The sequence below is a fragment of the Vipera ursinii genome, assembly GCF_947247035.1.
Source record: "Vipera ursinii genome assembly, chromosome: 1".
NCBI lineage: Eukaryota > Metazoa > Chordata > Lepidosauria > Squamata > Viperidae > Vipera > Vipera ursinii.
This window is the reverse complement of record NC_139512.1, coordinates 322,869,472-322,895,161: the sequence shown is the minus strand read 5'-3', so window position 1 is coordinate 322,895,161 and position 25,690 is coordinate 322,869,472. Positions and strand designations below refer to the sequence as shown.

General features: G+C 34.8%; 1 protein-coding gene across 21 annotated transcripts in view; it reads left to right on the top strand.

Moving 5' to 3' along the window:
• Positions 1–25,690, top strand: part of NRXN1 (neurexin 1) — a gene marked incomplete at its 5' end in the record, with an annotated part of 949,216 nt that overhangs the window by 408,521 nt on the left and 515,005 nt on the right. For all 21 annotated transcript variants that reach the window (XM_083350272.1, XM_083350275.1, XM_083350271.1 and 18 more), the window contains 2 exons: positions 22,957–23,079; positions 24,517–24,898. In XM_083350272.1, the coding sequence (XP_083206398.1) occupies positions 22,957–23,079; positions 24,517–24,898 (505 nt within the window). The remainder of the gene's footprint in view (positions 1–22,956; positions 23,080–24,516; positions 24,899–25,690) is intronic.

The window sequence follows — 25,690 nt, the reverse complement described above, 5'->3', positions numbered from 1 at the left end:
AGCATTTTTAGGAAAGCAAATTCATTTGAGCTAAAAAAAATGCAATTAATGGGAGAGATCCACCTATACAAAAAAAAAAAACATCTTGAACATAGAATTTAACAAAACATATGCCAAGCCACAGTTAAACAAAGATGGAAATAATCCATCTGGATATTCTATCCAAGTGAGAAGTTAAATAACTTCTCACTTGGATAGAATATCCAGATTTTGTAATGCCTTTTTTTTCCTGGGGATAAGTTGATCATCTTTTAAAGAAAAACACTGCTCAGTGCAACTAGATGCTGCATAAAGTGAAATACAAAGCAGATCTGAGAATCCTTACACAAACAAAAGACTGAGGCGTTGTTTTTTTTTCAAAACAAATTTTCAGCATGATTATCAAAATTCCTCATATTGAGAAGTGTTCACCAGTTATTATCCATTCAGTGAGAAAATAGAGACACTGAGGTAAAACATAAACAATTAAAAAAAGGTTTTGGCAGTAGTAATAAAACCGCTCAGAGTTCAACACATTTTTTAGGTTATTGATGGATTTTACAAGTACTTCAAAGCAAGTCTGCATTAGATAGAATATTTCAAGAAAAGCCACTCTGGAATATCCCGAAGGGTTCAGAGTCTCCTCTTAGCATTGAAGACATAGTAGTTCCCAAAAGATTTTGCTCCGCCCCCACCCAAAAAAATGTTCTTTCTTCTTTCAGCAGGCACAGTCAAGTAACTAAATAGAGTCAAGTAACTAAAATACAGGACACAGGATATAATTAAAATTAACTATGTGCATGATGACCCTTCCATCATGTTTTTTTGACTGCACATGCTTTTCTTCAACAGTATGCCCAATAGTTCACCTCCTTCCCTTTCTTCCCTATTCATCCTCTTAATACTACTCTCATTCTTCCAGCATTAACTGTCCTTTATTTTTTTCAGCTTGCTTTTCTACCAAGTGTTACAAATAAGTGAATATTCAGTGGAAGGATGAGTAAGTATATACAATACTGATTTGATTTTTTTTTCTTTATCACTTCATCCTTATGTTTTACCAATGGACATAATTTATTTTCATGCAACATACTATTTATGTTGTAATGTGATTGGGAGCCATAACTTCCCTTGCTCCTATTGGCTGATATAGAATTTGAAAGAAGTTTGCAAAATCTTGGAATTTTCATAGCTGAGGAAAGAGTTTGATTGAATACGTCATAGCAATAGGAAAAGCAATCTAGGTCCTCATTTTGCCGACCTCAGAAGGATGGAAGGCTGAGTCAATCTTGAGCCAGTGAGACTTGAACTGCCAAACTGCTGCCAGATAGCAGTCAGCAGAATTAGCCTGCAATACTGCATTGTAACCACTGTGCCATCATGGCTTCACTGACAAAAAGAGCTCTGCTTTTGTCAAGCAGGAAATATGAAGAAGTGTTGGGAGGCTGTGGAAATTTAAGAAAAAAGATATAGAATTTGCGATGGAAGAGGAACATCAGCTGTGATATAAATTTAAGAATGTTAGGAATTATATTGCTAATTTTATGTAGAATATGAGAAGGATTGGGATTGCATGAATAAACCTGAGTGTAGAAAAGTCTAATGGCAACTAAGAGTTAAATTATTTAAAATAACTAGTCAGAGTGGGGGAGAAGGATACCCTCTGTCTCTTGAAAGTTTTTGTAAAGATAAGCCACTAAGCTTCATTGTGCTTGTCATTAGTAGCAACAGTTCTTATTTCTGAGATCAGATCTCACTAATATTGAGGGAGGCTGCCAAGCAAAAAAAAAAAAAAAAAGAAAAAAGAAAAAGAAATCAGGACTCAGGAGTTATGCTTCTTTTCTTTTCTCACCTGCAAGACAGAGAGAGACTGAGCAAATATTTATTTCTATTTCTCACAAATTTATCCCATGTTTTTGTGTCTTACTTTAGATTTTCACATCCTGAATGTTGGTTTAGGCAAGCCCATTTGCAATTGCCCTCTTGAACTAAATTATGAAAAGTCACTCCATTCTTTAACCTTCTTGTCATAAGCACCTGAAACTATTTCTCAATATTTACATATCAATAAATATTACACACGTAGAAATGTTAATATTTTCACACTCTTTGAAGTATTTTTATACAGGAAAAGCTGTGTAGCTAAGTGAAGACTTTGGCAGCACATCTTTCTTGCTTGTATATATTAAAATATTTTAAATTTCTTATTGGTGTGATACTGCACTTGGTTTGATGATAAATATTTCATTGATGCCGAAAGAGGTTCAGGTAGTATTCTTATTACCAGTGATTTAATGAACACCTTTCATATTTCACTGAAGGACTCAGGAGCTTGACTATTTTCCTAACCATGAAAAAATAATAATCAAAACAAATTAATTCACTAATTGAAATATTACTTTGTCTACCATGAGGTCATATAAAGTGAAATAACCAAAGTCATATAGGTAATTATTTTCATGCCCTATTAACATAGCAAGGCCAAAAGGACATTAGACTGTAGCTAATGACTGAGTACCTGGTACACTCTGTTTTTTCAAATAACTATTATTATTAACTATGTTTTTATTAATTGGAAATATATGCACATTCCTGAACAATGAAGCAATTTTAAATGCCTACAGCTATAGACAGTGTAAATTAATAGATTTGACAAAACTCTTTAAAGGTAAAGATATTATAGAAATAGTAACTATATTTAAAGCATATTCTTCCCACAGTGAAACCCCACTAATAAAATGTGAATTAATATATGCTTATATACATTTATGGGTTCACCTACCAACTTTGTTGTCATTGATCATCTGAAGAAATCATTTTTGTGCCTCCATACCTGCATATTTTGATTCATCTATCCATATCTGATTTTATGGATTTGAATTTAAAGACTTGTTTGAACTATTGTATCAGTTTATATTAAACTTTCTTCTTGGAGGTCAGGAATGAGATTATACTCACTGTCCCAAATCCTGACTTGGAAATATTAATCTAAAGATCAAATAAAACCTGTAACAACATAAACTCAATGTGTGCTCATATAAGCATATAAACTCAATGTGTGATCAAGAAAGCTTGTAAAATTTGCTGTATTATAACAAATAATATACCTGCAAGGATGTCTATGGAGATTCTCAGTCATCAAGGTCACGAATGAATGAACCTTTATCGTCGAAGTACAACCATGTATACATTGAGATTGGCTGAGCCCAAAATTGAGCTGAGCCCAATTTTTGGTTGTCCCAAAAATGCTTTTTCAGGAAACAACTGAACATACTTGTTTTTGGTTTTTGTTTTTGTTTTTTGAAGACATTTCACTTCTTATCCAGGAAGCGTCTTCAGCTTTTACTAGATGGTGGGGAATGGAAGGATTTATATTCCTTGCAGATAGCTGGTCATTTGCATTCTTTTAGAGAGTTGTTGAAGCCATTTGGAGATTTTTCTGTGTCCTCAGGATCACCTGAGTAGTGCAAATGTGTGTGGAGCTTTCTTGGCTGCAGGATATCTTCTTTCCTCTGTCCCTTCACTTTTGAAGACTCTCTAAAAGAATGCAAATGACCAGCTGTCTACAAGGAATATAATAAATCCTTCCATTCCCCACCATCCAATCAGATCTGTAGAAGTTTCTTGGATAAGAAGTGAAACATCTTCAAAGAAAAAACAAGAAAGTCCAGTTGCCTCCTGGAAAAGCACTTTTGGGACTACCTGCAAGGACACCTTGGACTTCTAGATGTTTGCATAAGGGATTGTTGGTCATTAAACCCACAGAAATATTTTAGGAATAAATGAGTTTTGTCCTTTCTCTTCACTGTATAAACTGGTACCTGAACTATCTGTCACATCATTGTTAAATCATGCTTCATCAATAATAAAGATCATGGTTAAATAATCAATTTGGTTATAACTAATAATTGTTGACTTTTTAAAATATTGTGTATTTTAAAATTCACAGTGAATTCACAGTGAAGCAGGTACTACATAAGGACCAGTAAAGTTAGGTCCTTTTGATAATAGTAAAAGGCCTTGGAGAAATGAGGAACAAAGTGTTTATCTGTCTTTCTCCTGCCTCCCCTTCTTACTCTACAAATAGTTCTGGTTTGAAACAAGCTACATGAAATCAATCATGTCAATATAGCTTTATTTCAATATAGCTTTGGCTCAATTCAGATTGAATTGCAGTCGAAAATCCAGGTTGAAAAGCAACATATTTTCCATGTCCTCAGTTTCCTATGGAAGCTTCATACTAAAATTACTGTTGTTGTTGTAGTTAGTTGCGAAGTCATGTCCAACCCATCATGACCTCATGGACAATGTTCCTTTAGGCCTTCCTGTCCTCTACCATCTTCTGGAGTCCATTTAAGCTCACACCTACTGCTTCAGTGACTCCATCCAGCCACCTCATTCTCTGTCGTCCCCTTCTTCTCTTGCCCTCAATCGTTCCCAGCATTAGGCTCTTCTCCAGTGAGTCCTTCCTTCTCATTAGGTGGCCAAAATTACTAGAAAGCAATAAAAATAACTACACAGAATTAGCAAAGATTATAACAGCATTCATACAGCACACTGAACTACAATTAGTTTTACGTGTTATTTTTAACAAACCAGATAATAAAAATAATCATATATTTTTAATTATTTCTTCATTTATTTTCCTTCTTTTTCTAATTGCTCTAGTCTTACCTCATGTGGTTTGGTGATGGAAACAAAAATTCTATTTACATATGTTAGTTCATGGTTGCAACAAGAGACCAAAAATTGTGATTCCAAATTATAGTTTAGTGTTATGCAACAACCCATGTGTTATTCACTGTACATATTAGCACACATAATGATAGCAAAAAATCACATCTTGGCTTAGAGTGATACATGAACCGAGCCATTGACTTGGTATACTTTCTATTAACAAGTATATGTTTACCTGTGGGAATTAATTCAGAATAATATCATTTTTTCCCAAATCTCTTTTGCTGTACAATATATTTAAGTATGCTTTAAATTTTGTGTACATTAAACTGTTATTTTGCACTATTGAATTAAAATAGTTTATATAGTCATTTGGTAAATTACTTTCTAAAAATAGAATTTTAATAAAAGCTTTATTGAAAGTTCTTGTTACCACCAACAACTCAAAATCTTTATTAAAGACTATGTTTCCATTGGAGCCTGTTAAAATGCATTAAAAATCTGTTCTAGTCAGATTTACTACGCAGTTTACTATTTACTATTACATTTTTACTATATTTACTATTCAGTTTATTACTGAAAATTTAACAGTTGTAATATTTGGATCTTGATAATGAGTATAATAAGTAATATTTGACAAACAGTTAAATTGTCATTCAAGCAGAGCTCCTTTTGCAGGCTGTATAAAGATGCCTTGCCACTGAATTTGTAGTTTCTGTTTCTTTGACAAGATTATCTATAACAGGTGAATTGGCTGCTTCACCATATCTTTGTAGATGTTGTGAATATGTGTATATGGTGGAAATCAGCATTCTAAAAAGCATATATTTGCAAAAGAGAAAAAAGATAGTTTGAGAAAAGAAGAATAATTTTGAAAAGTGACTACCGGTACATACTATGCATCTGTATGTTTGCAGACTACAAAATCTCCTTCAGTTTAAGATATAAGTTGTTTTCATCAATTGGTGAGTCAGATCATTTTTAAAAAAACAAATAACATATTTAACAGCATTTAGGCATTTGATCCTACGAGCTTGCAGGAGAGAAAACTAAGACTAGATTAGATGCACAGTCAGCCCCATCCTCATCCCTTCCTGGGTGCATTTTATAGGAGAATCAGAAGAACTGAGAGAAGAAAAGGCTTGTTGCCTATTGATTAATAATATTTAACTGAAGAATAAAAGATAGTATGGAAATAACCATGTGCTAAAATTGCTTTGTAGGTAGCTCTAAGGAGCTCCTTGAAAATGCAGAGATCAGGGACTACTCATCCACAAGTACATTTGTGTGCTTATGCACATAACCAATTTTCACCCACAAGTAAATTTTCAACATAACGTGTAACTACCATGTGAAGATATCACCATATTAAAATGCACTTCTACCCATATCTTATTGTATATTTGTTGTACAAAATATTTCCCATTGAAAGGACGGCATATGCAATGATACAAAAAAACTTTAGATCTGTATCTATTTTATTTTTGCAAATCAGTATAGTTCACAAATGTTACAGATTCAGAAAATAAAACACAATGGGCTTATCACTGGTTTTTGTGGTCACTTACTAGATAAAAATAGGGATCTTGATGAAATTTAAATTATAGTTTGAGTTCCTGAGCATGAGGGTAAAGTGCAAAATGGATGGACATAAAGGAGGAGAATACATTTACACTTTGTTGTGGACTAGCATGCATTGATTACCTATTAAGAAATGTCATGCAGAAACACTTAATTTGCCTGTAGAGCTAAAATCTAAAAGTGTAGTTACTTCCCTGTTTTTTAGACTAAACATAATAAGGTTTTTTTTAGAGCATGGGCATCTTGGTATTGTGAGCTTTGTTGTAATATCTATCTATCTGTCTGTATATCTATCCATCTATCTACAGTATATCTATCTGTCTGTCTATCTATCATCTATCTATCTATCTATCTATCTATGATGTAGTACTTTATAAGATAGATTCTTAACATGCCTTCTGCAATTTAGACTTCAGTATGCCATGGAGCAGGTACTGGTGAGAAATCATTAGTAATAGGAAAAAATATACAATTGTTGGTTTTACTAATTTTATTTATTAATTTACATAAATTAATGGTTTTACTAATGCTAAAACTAATGAATGTAAAGATATTTAAAAACAAAAAAATTACAGCAGCTTCTGCATACTGTTTGAACGTATATCCTCCCTCCCCATTTCCTTTGTGAAAATTGTACATGAGAGAAGTGCCATGGGGTTCCTTATAAACAAAAAAAGAGATGTCTTAAATAAATGCTCTATTGCACATATGCTACCTTAAGATTAAGAAAGAGGGGTTGCTGCAATTGTTGATAAGATTTATTTATTTTCAGCATTTTTAAAGCCATCCATCTCAATAATGTAATTCTGGATAGCATTCAATAAAAATGATCAATTGTGATCCTGATAAAAAAAATTACCCAATATCTGTATTAATACCCCAACACAGGTAATCTAAGTCAAGCCTGGGAGTAACATACTTTTTAAAGACTTGCAGGGTGAGAACCACAGAAATCGCTGGCTAGATACTTTCTCATTTTGTTGGGCAATTCCATCTAACATCAATCTATCTCTGAAATATACAGAACAGATGAGAGTCCTCAACTTGTGAGGTCTCTTCTCAGTCACTGATCATAAGCAGTATGTTGGTTTACTAATGAGAAATGGAGGATGAAGTAACTGATAAAATTCTTACAGCAATAATAGTATAAAACCAAATGTGAATAAAACTAAGCATCAAGTGGTAATTAGAGCATAGAAACATCTGTTCTGAAAATTCCTAACCAGGCAATCCTACTTAGAAAGGATGGGAGGACAAAGCATTAGTAGATCATCCAGATATGTGTGTGGATTTCCTTGCAGATAAAGTTACACAAGTTACTTCAAGGTAGATGCTAGCTGGGCATAGCCAAATATGAAGAGTAGGCCAGCAAGATGTTTGTTCAGTGAGTCATGCCCAATTTTACAACCTTTGTTGCCATGGTTGTTAAGTGAATCATTGCAGTTGTTAAAGCATGGCATCACTTTTTTCAGCAACTTTGAATGGTCACTAAATGAATAGTCATACGTCAAAGGCTATCTGTGCTAGCAAGCTTTTTTATTAGGATCATCTGTGAAGAATATACTTTCTCTTGTAGCTCAAGAATACTTAAGACAGATGGACATGTTCTGTTGTATTGCAAATTTTCTAGTTCTATGTGGTACACTTTTTACCCCCTTTTTACTTATTTCTCACTATTATTTGTTGGTAATACTGTAAACTTTCCAGTGATTTGATAAATTATTTTCATACATTTACTGGCATTGTACCATTAATTATAATGTCATAACATTTATTTGTCAGAGTACAGACGTGCAGTCAATAACAGGAAGGAACCAGGACAAATGATAATGTATCTTTCTCTTGTAGTGTATAATTTTCTACCACTGTTATATTTTTAGTTTGTTTATTTTGTATTGTATCATACTCTAGATATTTTAATTTTTGTACTATATTTGAAATTGCTGACCTTTGAAAAAAGCAAAGATGGTATCCTATATGCCCAGATGAATTGACCACAGATATGAGATCCTTATTCTTTGAGCATATAGACAGCATTTTGCACAGTCCTATTTGCTATTCTTCTATCCAGGCCAGACATAATAAAATGAAACTCTTGGAGCATTTCAGCTGAAAAAAGGATCAACAATTACTAGGGATGCTACTATGGAAATTCACATAGGTAGTTGCTCTTTCAAAGAAAAGGTCTGATTGCAGTTATCCACTATTATTTAATAGGAAAGGTCAAAGACTCTAATAAACCAACTTTAAACCTAAGTTATTTGCTAATACAGACATTCTAAAAATAGTACTTAGCTTTGTATTTTTTTAATGTATTTTTTCCTCCTCAGACAGGCGGTCAGAGGTCCTGTCTGTGGACACTTCAATATCCATTTGATAATCTAGGACTAAAGCAATTTTATGAATTATTTTTTATTAAAGTTAGTGGAATGGAATCTAATGAAATACTATGTATGGTTTAGAGCAGACATGTCAAACTCGCAACATCACATGATGTCATGCAATGTATCAGGACGGTTTTGCCATTGCCGGCAATGGGGTGGGTGCAGCTTCCGCATGACGCATCCAGCCTGTGGGCCAGCAGTTTGACACCCCTAGTTTAGCGCAAATACATTTGCTACAGATTTAATGCTAAAACACAGATGTTCAGATGTCAGACTATAGATATGGAGGTTAGGGAGAATAAGGGCTGTATGATGTATGTGACCTTTTTTTTTTTTTTTTGCTTAAAAGCCTCCTCATCTACACATCTGAAGAGGGTGTATAAAGCTATTCTATGTATGTTCTTTTATATTTGTTTTTTGAATGATGAATCTTCAGAAGCTGCTTTGATAAGGGAGAAGCGGAAAAGTGCCGGCTCAAAAAAAGATGCTTCATCTGTCTAGTTACTTTCCCTGTGAATAGGTTTATAGTGAGCGAGTTGGGGTGGGAGCAGTAAATAGGTACAAATAAGATAATATTAACATTAAAATAAAAGGCTATTCAGAGAAGCAGATGCAGAAGCAGCCTCTGTGAAACTGTGCACATGTGAAGCAATCTGCATTAACACTGAAATAAATTATTTTAAACTCATGAATGCTAAGAAATAATTTCAAAGCTTTATGGATATTTTCTGCCTCTTTCTGTTTTTGTTTTTTGTTTTTTGCTTTTTAAAAAACTTTCCTAAAAGAAGTATTTCAAATGAGTTCACATCTGAAACTGAAAAATAAATGTGTTTTTTTAAATGAAATTAGTTACCACATGGAATGAAGTCTCGAAGGTGCTTTTCTTCAAAAAGCAAATCTCCATAGACACATGGAATGAAGACATCTGAAAATTAAAGGGAGATTATTTATTACAAAATAAACTCACAGTCCAGACTACTTCTTTCCTGAACTTACATTTTTGTTCTCAATTTGCTTTCTTAATGTACAAAAGTAAAGTAGTACTAGTAGAGAAATGTAAGAATGTTTTGCCTATTTTATTCCATGTTCCAGTTTTCTTAACATATGAATATGTTGATCAATTTAGGTGAACAGCATTGTTTGTTTTAATAATATTTTAAGGTTATATTTTCTTTTTAATGTCAAGTTGGAATGATTGTGATGTGACATAAATTGACACAGTCAAAATGATGAGGATCACTTCAGATATGTTGGTCTTCAGAATTTCCACTTAGCATGCTTTCCAGGATTATATGAAGGCATCAGGTTGTCTTTCAATTATACCTGGAGATCCAACCTTGTGTATGAAACTGGGTTCAAGAGAAATTCAGTTCTTACATGAATTAAAAACAGGCAGCCTTCATTACAGTATTGTATACTGAGAAATATTAGAAAAGGAACAAGAAGTTCAACCCTGTGAAGGGACAACCTTGTCTTCACCCTCATATCCCCGATTAATTAATTCTTTATAGTTTTCCTCTTTCCTGTTTCCCACATTTCAAACTGTTCTGGAAACATAAAAACCATGATCTATAAACTGACATATATGAATAGAAAATATGAAAGATACCCTTCTATATTATCTTTCTAGAATATAGATAGCAATTAGCTGTGATCCATTTTACTTATACCAGAGAGACATGGCTGGAAGATAAGCATACTCTAAATTATGAGGAAGTTAAAGTATCACTTTGTATTTTATATTCCAATGCCATTGATGCCATTGGTACTTTCAACAGATCAGGATTGTCTCCTACAAACTTTGTATTGGCAGTTTTGGAATTTGAGCATGCAGTACTACATTCTTTTTCCCAATGCTGTCACTCTCCTAAGGACATAATGGGGGGTGAGGGGTGGGGGAGAGAAACACTAATTAACTGAACTAATGTCAAATTATATCTAAGGCAAGACTAAAACCCATGTGTTTCTGATTTTTAGCCTAGTGCCTTTAAACAATAACTAAGCTTTTCAGAAATTGATAAAGCTTAATTGTTAGGGTTTCTGGTCATCATGGCTCATCTCGGTTTATCCTGTTCAAGGATCACAAATGTTAATATATTTTAATTTCAGGTTTTGGAAGGTAACTTTGGACAATTACAATACAAACTGGGAAGAAATGATGTATGATATGGGTATTCCTAATGCTCAACACATTTTTGCAAGTTTTTGTAGGCTATACAAGGATACTTGTTATGTCTTTAAGAAGTGAAATATTTGAGATAACCAAATAAATTCACTGCCCTTTTGTGAAACATCCTGCTGTGGATGCCAGAAAAGGATCCCAATATTAGTATTTAGACTCTACCAGGGAAACACCACTAATTTAAAATAATTTTAAATTATAATTATAAATAGTTTAACTACTTATTATTACAGTATTATACATGATGTATAGAAAATAATATATTTGCTATCTGGTTTTGCAGTCCATCAAAATGTATAATTTTGTCATTTATTTACATCTTAAAAATAGAAATTATTAATGTGACTTTTTGAAATATTGTTAAATAGGAGCAAAATATGAGGAAAAAAACTGAAATGTAAGATAAATTTAAGGTAAATTATAGAATTATAGAATTTGAACAAGGTCAGAAATTTGTGACCCAAGAATTCATACTGAACGGAAATAATTCATTAACAGGTTATTAAACAACAACTTATTTTCTTTCAGATATAATATAGTGTGTTTGTGTGTGGGGGGCTGTTGTTTGTGTGTGTGTATTTTCTAAAGTTAAAGCAAAATCAAGCTCTTACTTTTATGGGCCAACTGAGAACCATAGCTTTATACAGCCTTGCATGCTTTTTGCTTCCAGACATAATAGAGGGGGAAATCTACAAATACTGTAGTGGAAGACAATAAAAATCAGAGTATTGTGCAAAGCATTTCAATGAGATGCTTTCAGTCAGAGGAGTGTCCCGTGAAGTGATTATGCATTTAGTGCATGCCAAGACAAATAGAAGTAGCTTTGAAAGCAACCTGCAAGCTTTGCAAATAAGGTGATTGCTTTAGTAATTTGAAAAGAAATGTTTTGTATGCACTCCTACATATTGTACCATACCTCTTTCAAATGCTTTGCCCAGCCCTGCTGAGTTTCATAAAGCAAAAAAATATATTCAATGAAAGCAATGAATTTCATCAACTGCAGCTGAATCTGTAGTGTTATTTCAGCATCTTATTTTTCTTCTCACGCGTTTGTTTATTGGGCCATTGACATCAATGGATAAAACACAATAGGTCAATGCATTCGCCTAGGATGCACTGAGGGGGGGAAAAGAGGTAGGCTAATCTCAAATGTACAATCTTTTCCTGTTTCTTAGAGTTTTTTTTAAAGACCACAGGTGTAGGATAATTCCTGGTAAATTAAATCATAGTTAAATTATAATCTGGCCAGGAATATCTTCAGGGATGGTAAGCCACAAAAGCCAACTCCTAGTTTCCATGAAAGGCAAATGTGTGAAAAAGTGGAAAGCTTTAAACATGCCAGTGCAGCTACCATCTTGACTTTTGATGATCTCCCCTGCAAATACCATTGTGTCTGCCTTACATCCAGAGAATAGCTTGTATGAACAAAAGGCACCTTCGCTCATATTTCTCCTTATTCTACCATTCCACTGAAGTTTCTAAATCACTAGAATAGGTAGAAACTTTATGAAAGCCCTATTGCACACTCTGAATCACATTATATTCTGCGTTTCAGATATGGATTTTCATAACCATTTGATCCTAGCTTTCAGTAGCTTATGACTGGGCTATCTCTCCTTCTTTGGAAGGATTAGAGTTGTAAAAAAAGTAGAATTATTTTGTAAGGTAATTCTCAGGAAATTTAGAATGCTGAGTTATCTGGTGATTGTAGAAAACAACTGAGCACAAGCAAGAGTAAAAGTCTCTTGAAACAACGATTCAGAAAGGTGATAGGAAATGGATTAGGGCACAGTGACAGAGGCATCAATTTTAGCATTTTGAAATAGAGATATTCATCTCTAATAAAGGCAAGCACAAGATTCAGAAAATAGTCGCCTTTGCTCCATAACGCTTTAGAAGCATTAATTTCAAACAGGTTTCTTTTCCCCAAATCCTGAATTTGTTTTGAGAACTTACTAGCTACAGCTGGAACTAAACAAAAAGCTGTGACAGAAGATTGATATAGTATGGGAAAACATGCCTCTAATACTTGTAGGGATGTCAAACAGAAAAAAAAGCCTGTGAGCTGTTCATTTTCATCCCAGATAGCAAGGCGTGCAATAACGCTCAAGTGAAATGGCCTTTTAACTAGTCAACTATTAAAACACAGCCCCTCATCCTGTTGATGGGAACTACCTTGATTCCTTAGTCCTTGATTAAATGGCATCATATTATCTCCATGCTTCTAGCCATTGCCTATACATTCCTTACTTCTTGGTTGTCATAGATGTAAATTAAACTGATGCAGTATCAATTATTTTATTTACTTAATATATGTGCCACCTATCTCACTGTTGTAATAATAATAATAATAATAATAATAATAATAATAATAATAATAATAATAATAATAATAATAATAATAATAATAATAATTTAATTTTTATACCGCCCTTCTCCCGAAGGACTCAGGGCGGTGTACAGGGCAATACAATAAAATACAATATATAAAAATTAAAAGAAATATTAAATACAGTAGCCCAATTAAATAAATTAATACAAAAGGTTAAAATACCCCTAAACCCATCAGACCAGGCCGACTTGTTCAAATAAATATGTTTTTAGGTCATGTCGGAAGGAGTGAAGGTCGGGAGCCATCCGGAGCTCCACTGGTAAACGGTTCCAAAGGTCTGGCGCGCCCACAGAGAATGCCCTCCCCCTGGGGGCCGCCAGTTGACACTCTTTGACCGACGGCACCCTAAGGAGGCCCTCTCTGTGGGAGCGCACTGGACGAAGGGAAGTTGATGCCGGCAGCAGATGCTCCCGTAAGTAACCCGGACCCATGCCATTTAGGGCTTTATAGGTCATAACCAGCACCTTGAATCTTACCCGGAGGACAACCGGAAGCCAATGCAGCTCACGGAGTAGAGGTGTTACATGGGAGTATCGGGAAGCCCCCACCACCACAATGACTCTGGATGGCTTACAAAATGATAAACAGATAAATAAAACAATTAAAATTAGCAAAAACTATATAGAAATTAAAAACCAAGTGGACAGACAGCATGTGGGGTGTCTTCTCTTAGCTTGTCAGCCACCTCCAACTTAGAGGATCCCTATAGGGACCCCAAGCTAAACAGCAGATCAAGGTTTTAAGGCCCTTCTGGAAGTCCAAGAGGGTGGAGTTGGATCTCACCTCCAGCAGTAGAATGTCCCAAAGGACAGGGGAAAGAGCAGAAAAGGCGCCACTTCTGTTCCCCACCAGCTGAAATACCTTGACAGAGAGGATCCTTAGCATGTCCTTTCTGCTGAAGGAAGAAGGATGGGCCAATCCCATTTTACTAGGCAGCTCCTGCAGAAAGAATTATCATACTATCAAGGTACTCCAGAATTTGTAGTGCTCATTTTACTGCAGTGCTACCATCTGTTATCTCCTGCTGCTACCCCAGTTTGATAGAAAGAATGCAAGGGCTTTGCTGCTAGATTTCTGATGACATCTCACTGGAAAAGGGCTTTTAGAAAGCCGAGAGGTTTCAAAAAGAAAACTGCAGATCTTCTACAACAAGTGTGAAATGCTCCCATGAGTGTAACTATTCTATTCCATTAAATATACTTAAAGTCTAGGAAAATACATTGGGAAGTTCAAATTGTTTTATTTATTAGAACAAGCTTACAATTATTGCAGAACATTCATTATAACTAGCTCATTAATCATAAAAGTATGCACTACCAAAAAAATTGTACATTACAAGAAAATTACAGTAAATATCTGAATCATTGCCATGAGGTATTCTTTGGGAATCCAGCAAGGGAAGTAGTAAGGCTAGCAGGATGCTGGGTCTGAATTTTTAATTATTTATTTGATTGGTTAAAGGACATTCATTGTAAGATAGAAAACCACTCTTCATTAAGGAGATGTAATATGCCACCATGTCAAAAATGCTATTCTCTTGAAGAATTTTTTTTTATTTTTTATTTATTTTTTTATTTTAATTCCATTTATATCCCGCCCTTCTCCGAAGACTCAGGGCGGTTTACAAGCTTAGCAGTAGGGAAGGGAAATGTCTAAGCTTAATGAATTGCAATCTAGTACCTACCAGATGTGAGGGACTTAAACTACTGTGTCACAAGTCCTTTTGGCTATGCAGCTGGGAATTTTCAAAATTGTACCCTAACTTATTTTAAGTGTGTTAGCTTGGAGAGAGGCTACATTACTGGCCAACTGGTACTCAATTTCCATTTTAGGGTAAATTCTAGTAGAGCCATTACAGATTTGAAGTGGGTCCGTTAAAGCTATTTTTTTGTCATTTAAGCACATAGGAAAAACATGCATCTATCTGTGTGTGTGTCAATGTACATGAGTGGATGGATGGATGGTCAGATAGATGGACAGATACAGAGAATATTGCAAGAAGCTGTTCATTTTTATTTTAAGTTTACCTGTTATTTATATATCCAAAAATAGCATGTATTAAATGATAAAGATTTTATTTTTCTAAAATATATGATCTCAGCTAATACAAATTCTTTTATATATTTATTCATTTATTTAGCTGTTTGTTTGTTTATTCAATTTATATAGCTACCCATCTCACCAAACAAACAAATTCATTTATCGCTAATAATTAATTGTCTTAAGAAAGTGAAAACTGCACAAATATTTATAGATTCCTTCTGACAGCAGAAAGCCAATGAATATAAAATATAATGAAATTTAAGAGTAAAAAAAATTGCTCAATTAAAACAGAATGATTGCTGTTTTCGAAAGCAAAAAAACTTCTTGCAATTATTTTTATTACTTTTATCTGGTTTTGTCTGTTTTGTCTGTTCTTATAAACTTATTAACCAAAAAGATAGTGAAAAATATTTGTAGTTCAGGTTTCTAACGAGCAGCTCTTACTGCTCTGTCAGCTTGCTTGTTTTCTTGCAGACCGTTTTTCATTACCCAAACTAGGTAAGATCATTAGTGCTTGCAGAGAGTGGTATTTTCTCTCAATTTATATTCTAGTAGGTTTTGACTGCTAGTGGGGAGATGTTTTGGTCTTTTGTTCCCTTTTTGGCTTGTTGATTGCCTCCTTTGAACAGTATGTGGATGTTGTTTATGTCTATGTGTCTAATGATGGTCAATTTTTCAGGGTGCCAGGCTTCCAGGAATTCTCTAGTGCAGCAGTCCCCAACCTTTGTGGCTTGGTGCCTGGCTGGGGGGTGGGAGAGAGAGGGGAACCAGGCCACTCGAGCAGCAGTGGGCTGGCATGCTCACAACTCAACTCACACAAGCAGCGGGCCAGTGTGGATGCGCATGCATATGCATCTTGACTATAAGTTGAGCTGTTCATGCATGTGTGCACTGGCCCCCTGCTTGTGTGAGTTGAGCTGTGCACACATGCACAAGTTGAGCTGCATACACACATGCATGTTGGGCTGCCTCTCGTGTGGCCTGGTTCTGAATAGGCATAGTCCGGTAGTGGGCCATGGCTCAAGGGTTGGGGATCCTTGCTCTAGTGTTTTTGCCCTTGGCCTGGTCTAGGATAGTCACAGTTTTCCAGATGAATTGGGAAACAACTGGGAAACTATGACCATCCAAGATTAACACCAAGATTAACATCAGACCAAGAATCAAGAAGTAAATAATCAAGGAACTTCCAAACAAGCTAACAGTAAACTGCTCAACCAAAGAACCTCCAAGACCATTCCAACCAACCCTGACAGGCCAAGCTACTAGAGTATAAATTGAGAATGAAACCCACTCCCTGCTAGCAGTAATGATGTTACCTAGTTTGAGTAATAAAATGTTTGCAAGAAAACAACCAAGCTCAGAGAGCACTAAGGATCTCTCATTAATTAAAAATATTTTTTAGAAAAAAAATCCATCCACTTAGAATATATCAATGATTATCATTTTGGTTCATAAAAGATTCTTCATACTACAACCATAATTATTTAATTCAAGAAGCAAATTCTACATCTTTCTCTCTTTTTAAATATATTTTATTATTTTTTATAATAACAGTGTCTAGTGCTTAGTAACAATGTGTTGTCTGGTTCATATATTTAAAAACAATCAATAATAATTAATTTCTATAATTGATCAATATGTTAGTTAATAATACATTTCCTTGATCCTCTCTTCTTCCAGTAATATTCTCCTTTTGTCTACATTAAACAAATATAACTCTTAATACTTTCAATACATACAAAGTTGGGTATAAACATTTTTCTTGTATTTGTACATATAACAATAACTTCAACATATAACATTTTTTCTAATCAGCTAATGTTTCAATTGTATTTATAGAAGTCACCTTATTAAGTCATTATATGTCCTGTTTTCAAGATTCTTATTTGTTTCATTTCCTCTCAGTATTGAAACCACTCTTATCAGTCATAATTTTCTCAAAATTCATTACCTTAGAATATGCAAACTTTTCATTCAAAAAGACCGTCTCAATATTTTTACATTTCATATATTATAAAAGTATTATACTATTTACATATCTTATCCCTCTTACTATAGGGCCCCTTTATGTCCAAGCTTTGTCTATTCTTTTGACCATGTTCAAACAAGTATTTAATCATATAGTACACCATCTAGCAATCTTACTATAGGGCCTCTTTATATCCAAACTTTGTATTTTTTTAACTGTATTCAAAAGGTGTTTAGTCATATAGTATTCCATCTGATAGTTTGAATTACATCTCTTAAATCTAATTCTAATCTTCTTCTTTTGCCAGGTCACTTTTCAAATCAGTAGGTTTAGCTTGCCAGGTTGTGCTTTTGTAGATATTGTTGGGGATAAAAAAGACAAATTATATTGAATATTCATTTTTTATCTCCCACACTTTAACAATTCTCCTGACAGCTCTTTAATCCATTTTATTAAATCTTCTTTTTTGTCCTTAAGTTTGTTTTGAAGTTCTGGAAGATAAAACATCTTTTTTATTTCCATTGCTGTAACAAAATTTTGCTAATTTTCTTTTGTTTTTATTAAATTGTAGTTCCCTTCATTTGTAGCTACATATTTAAGTCATTTTCCTCTGGTTTGTATTCTATTGTCTGATTTATTTGTTCATTCTTTATCATCATTTTTGAGCATTGTTTAATTGTAAGTTTAAGTTAGAGATATGTTCATTTATGTTATCAAAGTTGTTTTTAATCTCATCATGATTTGAAACAATTGTCATTTGGATCTGTCGCAGTATTGCATATATTTTCTCCTGGAATGTATTTGCTTTGTCTTGAGTCATTGTTCCTGCAGATCTCTGATATTCCAAGCTGGGGTCTTCAGGAGGAGATGTTAGGTGTGGTTTTCTGTCACTTTTAGATAAATATACAACATCAATTTTGTCTACCTCCTCTAAGTAGTTTTTCACCAGTACTATAGTCTCTTCAATTAGCTTTATCAAACCAGGCCATCTTAAAATCCAACCAACCAAATCTTACGTAGTTCTTATCTTAATATATGGTTTTTGTAATCCAATACATTTCCAATTATCAAAGCACCACTGAAAACAGCATTTTGTAACAGTACTTCTTTTCAGGGGTCTTATGATTATCAGCCAGTCAGGATTTCAGTCCAAAGTGTTTAACCACCTGAAAGCTTTTAGTAACCTTCCCTTTAGAAGATTAGCCAAAGGCCAAGGTTTTTCTTTCTCTGCAAACAGTTCTTAAACTTAAAAATGCAGCTCAGTGTATTTATAATCCCAGAAGGTCAGCAGTTTCTAAACATATATATTTTCACTCTGTAGTAGATAGCCAGCTGTCTGTTCCCAGCTGTTTTTTTTTCTTGCTATTTCTGGGCATCTTGCCAAATTCTGAGTCAATGCAGCCATAGTTTTCTTTAATCCTCCAATAAAGGTCAGTAGCTGTTCATTTTCCAACTTTTAAAGCAAAGAGATTATTATTATTATTATTATTATTATTATTATTATTATTATTATTATTATTATTATTATTATTATTATTATTATTCAATACTTTTTCAGGTATGGAATTTTAACAGTTTTCTTCATTTTCAAATTTATCCAGACTGTAGTATCTTTAACCTCATTTCAATATATTTTTGTTTCCTATAAGAGTTTAATTTGCCACTTCTATCTATGTGAGGGTGGCAGTGTAGTCCCCTCCCTTCTCACTTTGGGAGGATTTTTGCTTCTTGAGAAACTTTTCCAGGAAATAAGATACAAAATAAGAGAGAGAAGATCAAATTCCTCACACAGTTTCAAGCACACTGTTCACCGTTGTTCTGATTGGTGCCTTTGGACTTCAACTGCAAGTAGCTTGGGCTGGTCACCCAAGGTGTGGCCAGTTTTTCTCCTGTCAGGCTACAGGACTTCCCCCAGAAAGAGCAAGATGACCGCCATCATTCTGCTATCATTGGGGTGCCCCTCTTTCTTCATTGCCTCTCTGGGGCATCTTTAGTCCCATTTAGGGTCCCCTGGCAGGGCAAAACTATCCTTGGGGTGTGGAGCTCTGCAATCCCTTGGCCATGTGCTATGCTGCAAAACCGGATGTCTCCTACATCTTTCTCATTTAGAAATAAATGATACATGTTTGATAACACACACACACACACACACACAGCATTCTACACAGACATAAAAATATCCACCATCCTAAGAAACCCCAAAGACATAATTGGGTTAGAAAACCAAGGAGGATACGAAATCCCATGCCCCACCTGCCCCACCACATACATCAGACAGACCAACAGAAGAATAAGTGCACGCATTGAAGAGCACAGGAACTCACTCAGAAAGGGAGAACAAACTTCATCCCTGTTCCAACACTTTAAAGCCACGGGACATGAAATTGATTTAAAAAAAAAAACAAAACTATCGCCAAAATTGAACATTTTAACAACAGAACAATCAGAGAAGCCATTGAGATAGAAAAACACCCCCACAGCATGAACAAACGAGATGATACCTCTCGCCTACCAGCCATTTGGAAACCCGCCTTGATTGACAGACGAGTCCCAACCACCAAGAATGATACCAGACCCAAACTCATGATAACATCACATGACATCACCACCACACAACCATTCAAAAAGCAAATCCGAACCCACAACGATAACGACACACAACCACAAAACAGAAACCTAACCACAGCTGCAACATCAGCCACTTTAAACCCCTCCAAACCACACAATAAGCAAACTGACGCCCACTATAAAAACATGGCACCACCACAAACACGGAGCCGAACAAAAGCACCACAACTCACCAGTTCAGGTCTAAAGCTGGCAGCTGAGACCAGCCCATCCACTCAAAACACACCCCCACCCAATCAGAACACAGCAGAAATATGGGTGTTTTTTGGCATTGTGATTTGGTTCCTTCTCAAAACTTTAAGGGTATTAAAATTAATAAGAATCTCTGAGAAGAAAATCTCTCCAATCTCTGCCTTTAAAATCCCCATTCACATTCATTTATGCATAAAAGGCCATCACTAACATTTGTAAGTTTTGCTGTAGAATTTCAAAAGTATGGTTTGAACCATTTGAAGTGGTGTTTAGTCCTCCCAAATGAAAAATAGGGTAGACAAAAATCAGCCCATTTTTCCTGTGATATCACAGCTTTTTATATTAAATATTTTTTCAATCTCACATCAAATGATTGTTTTATTATAATAACAGCAAACTTCATATCCAAAAATGTATTTCCAAATTCCACACTGTGGTTTTCATTTATTTCTAAGACATATGGCACATTTTTATAGAGACTATGCTTACTATTATATACTTTTAATATAAACCTTCTATTTCTATTTTATTAAAAAGTAACCTAACTATGTATTTTATTGATATTCTTTCCATGTAAGATTTCATTAAGAGACCTTAATCATGGTATTTCCAGATTTAATATAGAAGAATTAGGATTCAGTACCTTAATAATCAATCTAATACAGTTTGTGACACAAACTCAAAATCATTACACAACATCCCACTCCTATCTTTCTATAGTTATTGACTTTAGATCTGAAATACTCCACTTTGCTTTAGCTTAGTTATATCACAATATACTATTTTATTTTTAACTACACAGATTGAGAGAGACACAGGCAGGCAGGCAGGTAGGCAGGCAAGCGGGCTGAATAGCTATGGTGGATTCAAAGCACAGATCTGCTATCTTTCCTATTATCATTCAGCATAGTATCTATTTTGAAATGACAGCATCAGTCTGTTCTAAACATGGATAGAAAGCTACAATCTCAGTTGGTTGCAAGTTCTTATCTCTGTAAAAACAGTTTCAGATAGTGCTTGACTTATACCTGATTGTTTAACCACCACTTGAAGTTACAAGTCCTCAGAAAGGGTGTTTTACAGCCATAAAGCACTTCTAATTGTTGTAGTGTCCCTGTTTCTGTACTCCACCAAAGTCATTCCTTTCTGGAAAAAGGGGAACTAACTTCCTTCATCAGGCAGCTCTTTCAGCCAGTCTCTAGAGATGAGAGGGAGCCAAAATCCAAGCAGAGAGTGGAGAGACAGTATATAAGAGTCGCCTCATGGTGAGATGGGTGGCAAAGAAATTTAATAAATAATATAAATAAATAAATTTAAATAAGTAAGTAAATACATTTGAATGAATGAATGAATGAATGAATGAATGAATGAATGAATGAATGAATGAATATAGTTGTTAAGTGGACAGAGACTCAGGTAAGGAACATGGGAGCCCCAGGTGCATAGGAGAGGCCCTGGAAAGCCCAGTGCAGGCCACATTCAAGTGTTTCTGCCTCAGGGACTGAAAATTCTGCTAGAATTTCAGCAGGGATTTTCACCTCCTAATCAGAGCTTCACAGACTCTTCCACCCAGGGTATCCTGTGCTCCTTACCTGAGACTCTGCCCACTTAGCAACCCATGCATTCGTTTAACAACCACTATCAGGAAATGGATGTTGAGAGAAGCAGTCATGTGGGTAAATCACATCTCAGCACTTTGCATAACAAGTGAGTTTTCTATCCTAATTGTAGTTCTAAGTCAAGAACTTATTTATATTCTTAGCCTGTCTACTCTCCACAAATGGAGAGCTCAAGCTGTTGTTAAAGCAGTATTGTTATACAATTTCTTGTGATATATGTCTAACAATCTTAGTTCAGATATTCTGAATGTAATATACAGAATTTACTAAAATAAAGTTTAATTAATGAGTGGCCTAGTGGTTAAGGCTCCAGGCTGGAAATCAGGAGACCATGAGTTCTAGTTCTGCTTTAGGCATAAAAGTCCACTGAGGAATTTGGGGTCAGTCATTCTCTCACAGCCCAACTCATCTCACATGGTATTGTTTGGGGGGAAATAGATAAGATAAGATAAGATAAGATAACCTTTATTGTCATTTTTTTTACTGTGGGCACAACAGCACACATCAAAAATGTAATTGAGTTGCCCACTCTCAAAGTGGAACACATACATGACACACACCTAACCATACTATATACACATATGTATAGACCCACACCCCTATATATACATAACAAATAAATATTAAATACTGCCCATCTTGAATATATAATGGAAGGAGGAAGCTTGAGAGTTCTCAAGGTTAATGCTGTATGGAATGAAACTATGGCTGAATCTGGATGTTCTGCTGCAGATACCACGAGGCGGAATTAGGTAATATTCCTTGCCTTGAGTTATTTTAAAAATAATAAAGATGTGATAAAAATAAATGACTTTAGGCATACACAAAGACAATAACATGCCAGTTTCAAACACTTTTTCTATTTCTGGATAATTTTCATTTTTAACTTAATTACTACTCAATTAACTTTACTGAAAAGATGCAACTTAGGCAAATCTGTATCACTAGTGGCTACCAGCTCTGTGTTGACTGTGTCAATTTATGAAAACAGGTTTCCTGTATATGTGTGTGTGCGTGTGTGTATGTGTATTAGTGAGAGAACATGCCTGCCTTTTGAAGTCTACCTATTGTTTGATAAGTCCTTCAAAGATGTACTGTTGTTTTAAAAATTATTACTATTTATTTATTTTGCTCCAGCAAAAGTGTCTCTGTTTTGGTTCTGTTTCTTGTTGTGTTTCTCTCCTTCTCTCTTTGTCCCCTATCTTTCTCTCTCTTTCTGTCTTTCTCTTTCTCTCTGTCTCTCTCTCTCTGAGGTTCACATATTGAATGACGTAAAGATACCATAATAAACTGTTTGGCATACCCTACAGGCAAAGGTCCAGAGACTCTTTTTGCTGGATATAACCTCAATGACAATGAATGGCACACAGTACGTGTAGTTCGAAGAGGAAAAAGTTTAAAGTTAATAGTAGATGACCAACAAGCCATGACAGGTAATAATGACTAATAACTATTTGCTTGATTTTCTTTTCAGTATGTGTTTAGTGATGATTGCTCTGGTGATGAAAATCATTTCAGTTTCCCTTTACTTGTACGGATCCACAGAGTTTTATGGATATAGGCAGAAAATACAACAAAGGACATTTTTTAAAAAAAAAAACCATGTGAGGGACTGGGAGAGGACACCTTTGATAGACTAAGCAAAGAGAAGAAAAACAGAATTAGGAAAAAATGATATAAAGATAAATATAGATATAATGATATAATAAAATTGAAGGCAGCCAGAGTTCACACATTTGTTTGAAACAATACATTCAATCTGTGACTGCATCCTGGGTAAAGAATTGTAATTGAGTCAAAAAATGTGATACTCTTTCCCCTATTCCAACATACTAATTTACTTTTCTCTACCATAATTATATCATCAAATCTAAGTACTGATCTAAGTGGGAAGTGCTGGCAAGAAACCCAGAAGAGCAAAGACTGTATTTCTCTTGCATTGTCTGTTATTTTACCTCATTTCAAATCATTCAACTGACTCCAACTTTTACAGTGTGCAAGAAGAGAGGCTAAGTTGAGAGCAATTAAGCCAAGTCTGGCTAAAAAGATTCCAACGATAGTATAGCTGCATAACTTTTTATGCAGTATTCCAGATGAAAAATCAGATTTATTTTTCCCGAGAAGACATTTTGCTTGTTTGGATTTAAACAGTGTCTGATGTGGTCATTGAAATAGTTCTGTTCTTTCGTCTTGTTTCTTAATGTTACAATAACTTTCAACCATGTGTAGTTCTGTGTTTCAACATGATTTGCCTAGGCTCAACTTATTTTCATTGGCCTAGAGTTAGGCTCATTAAAGCCCAGATAAGTGATAATTTTCCGTGAGTGTGTGTGTGTGTGTGTGTGTGTGTGTTGTAGACCAAAATAATAATAAAAGGCACTTTCCAATATCCTTTTAAAGATAGTTTACAAATTATTCCACTCTAAAAAATGGAAAACTCTTAGACCTATTGTTTTCATATTTTGTAATTAGCAGAGCTCCTAGTGCTACATGGTGACAAGCCTTCAAACTTAAATTTGAATGTTCAAAGAGAACACTCATAAAGATTTTCTTCTGTTTACTATACCTTGAGATTCCCCCACCCATTTGGTTAAATTAACATAGTTTTTCCTTATTTTGATTGCCTTAAATTAGTATAACTTTGATGCTTGACTCATTTCACTTGTAAGTTATGCACTCAATTTTTCTTAAATGTAATAAAAGGAAAGTACTAAACAAATGAGCACTTCCAGCACATACACTTTCTATGTGAAAAGACATGTGTCAGAATCACGTGGTTAGACCATGTTTGTGTAGGAGACTTCAGCATTTGAAATAGCCCTAGCTTTTTGGCTATAACACTAACTTCTCAAAATTGCTTTTTATTTAAGGTCAAATGGCTGGGGATCATACAAGACTGGAATTCCATAATATAGAGACGGGAATCATAACAGAACGGCGTTACTTGTCCTCAGTCCCTTCCAACTTCATTGGTCATCTGCAAAGCCTCACTTTTAATGGCATGGCATACATTGACTTGTGTAAAAATGGGGACATTGACTACTGTGAACTAAATGCCCGCTTTGGCTTCCGGAACATCATTGCTGACCCAGTCACCTTTAAAACAAAAGCCAGCTATGTAGCTCTTGCCACATTGCAAGCATACACATCTATGCACCTGTTTTTCCAGTTCAAAACAACATCATTGGATGGGTTAATACTTTACAACAGTGGAGATGGCAATGACTTTATTGTAGTTGAATTAGTAAAAGGGTGTGTATGCAACCTGTTTCAAAGATGTTATCAGCTCAGAAAGCTTAATGAATGTTCATGTTTTAGGCAAGATCTTAGACTCTATGACCTTTGTTCCGATGCAGCAGTGTGAGTTCCTGTGTCTTTAAACCTGAGCACTGTCTATCCTTCTAAGAAATACATATTTGGATGGTGCTTTCCATACTGAAGTTTCAGACCATTTTTCTCCAGTGTAAACTTTTGGTTAACAGAGTGACTATTAAGACTTCCTATGTATAGTAGTATCATTTCTAACAATGGTTGTTCCTACACAGGTTCAGGATAGCAGATGTTGATTGCAGCTGACCTCAGTGGGAATTAAAACAACATTCAAACCAACATTTAAGGAGGATTAAAATATTATTTTTTATATTTAAATATACAAAGAATAGAGATGGGTCCTTCACTAGGAGGATCATGTCTATGCTATAAAAGGGAAATAGAGCAGAGGGATCAACCTTTAATTGTAAGTGGACCTCTGACAGAATCTACCTGCTTGTTAAAGTGGAGCATTCCCCAGTATTATTTTGGTAAAAGCCACACTCTGAGAAAATTAATCTGGCTTCTCACTATTCTGGATTTGAAATACATTTTACTAAAGCTAGCTTTGGATGGGAAGGGAGCTTCCAGAAAAGTGTATTCATTAATTTTCATCCCACATCATTTATTTTGTCACTTATGTAAAATATTTTCATTTTTCTTTTCCATTGAAAAAAGTAGACAAAATATCTCCTATAAGACTCATATAACATCACTAGTTCCTCACTTGGAATT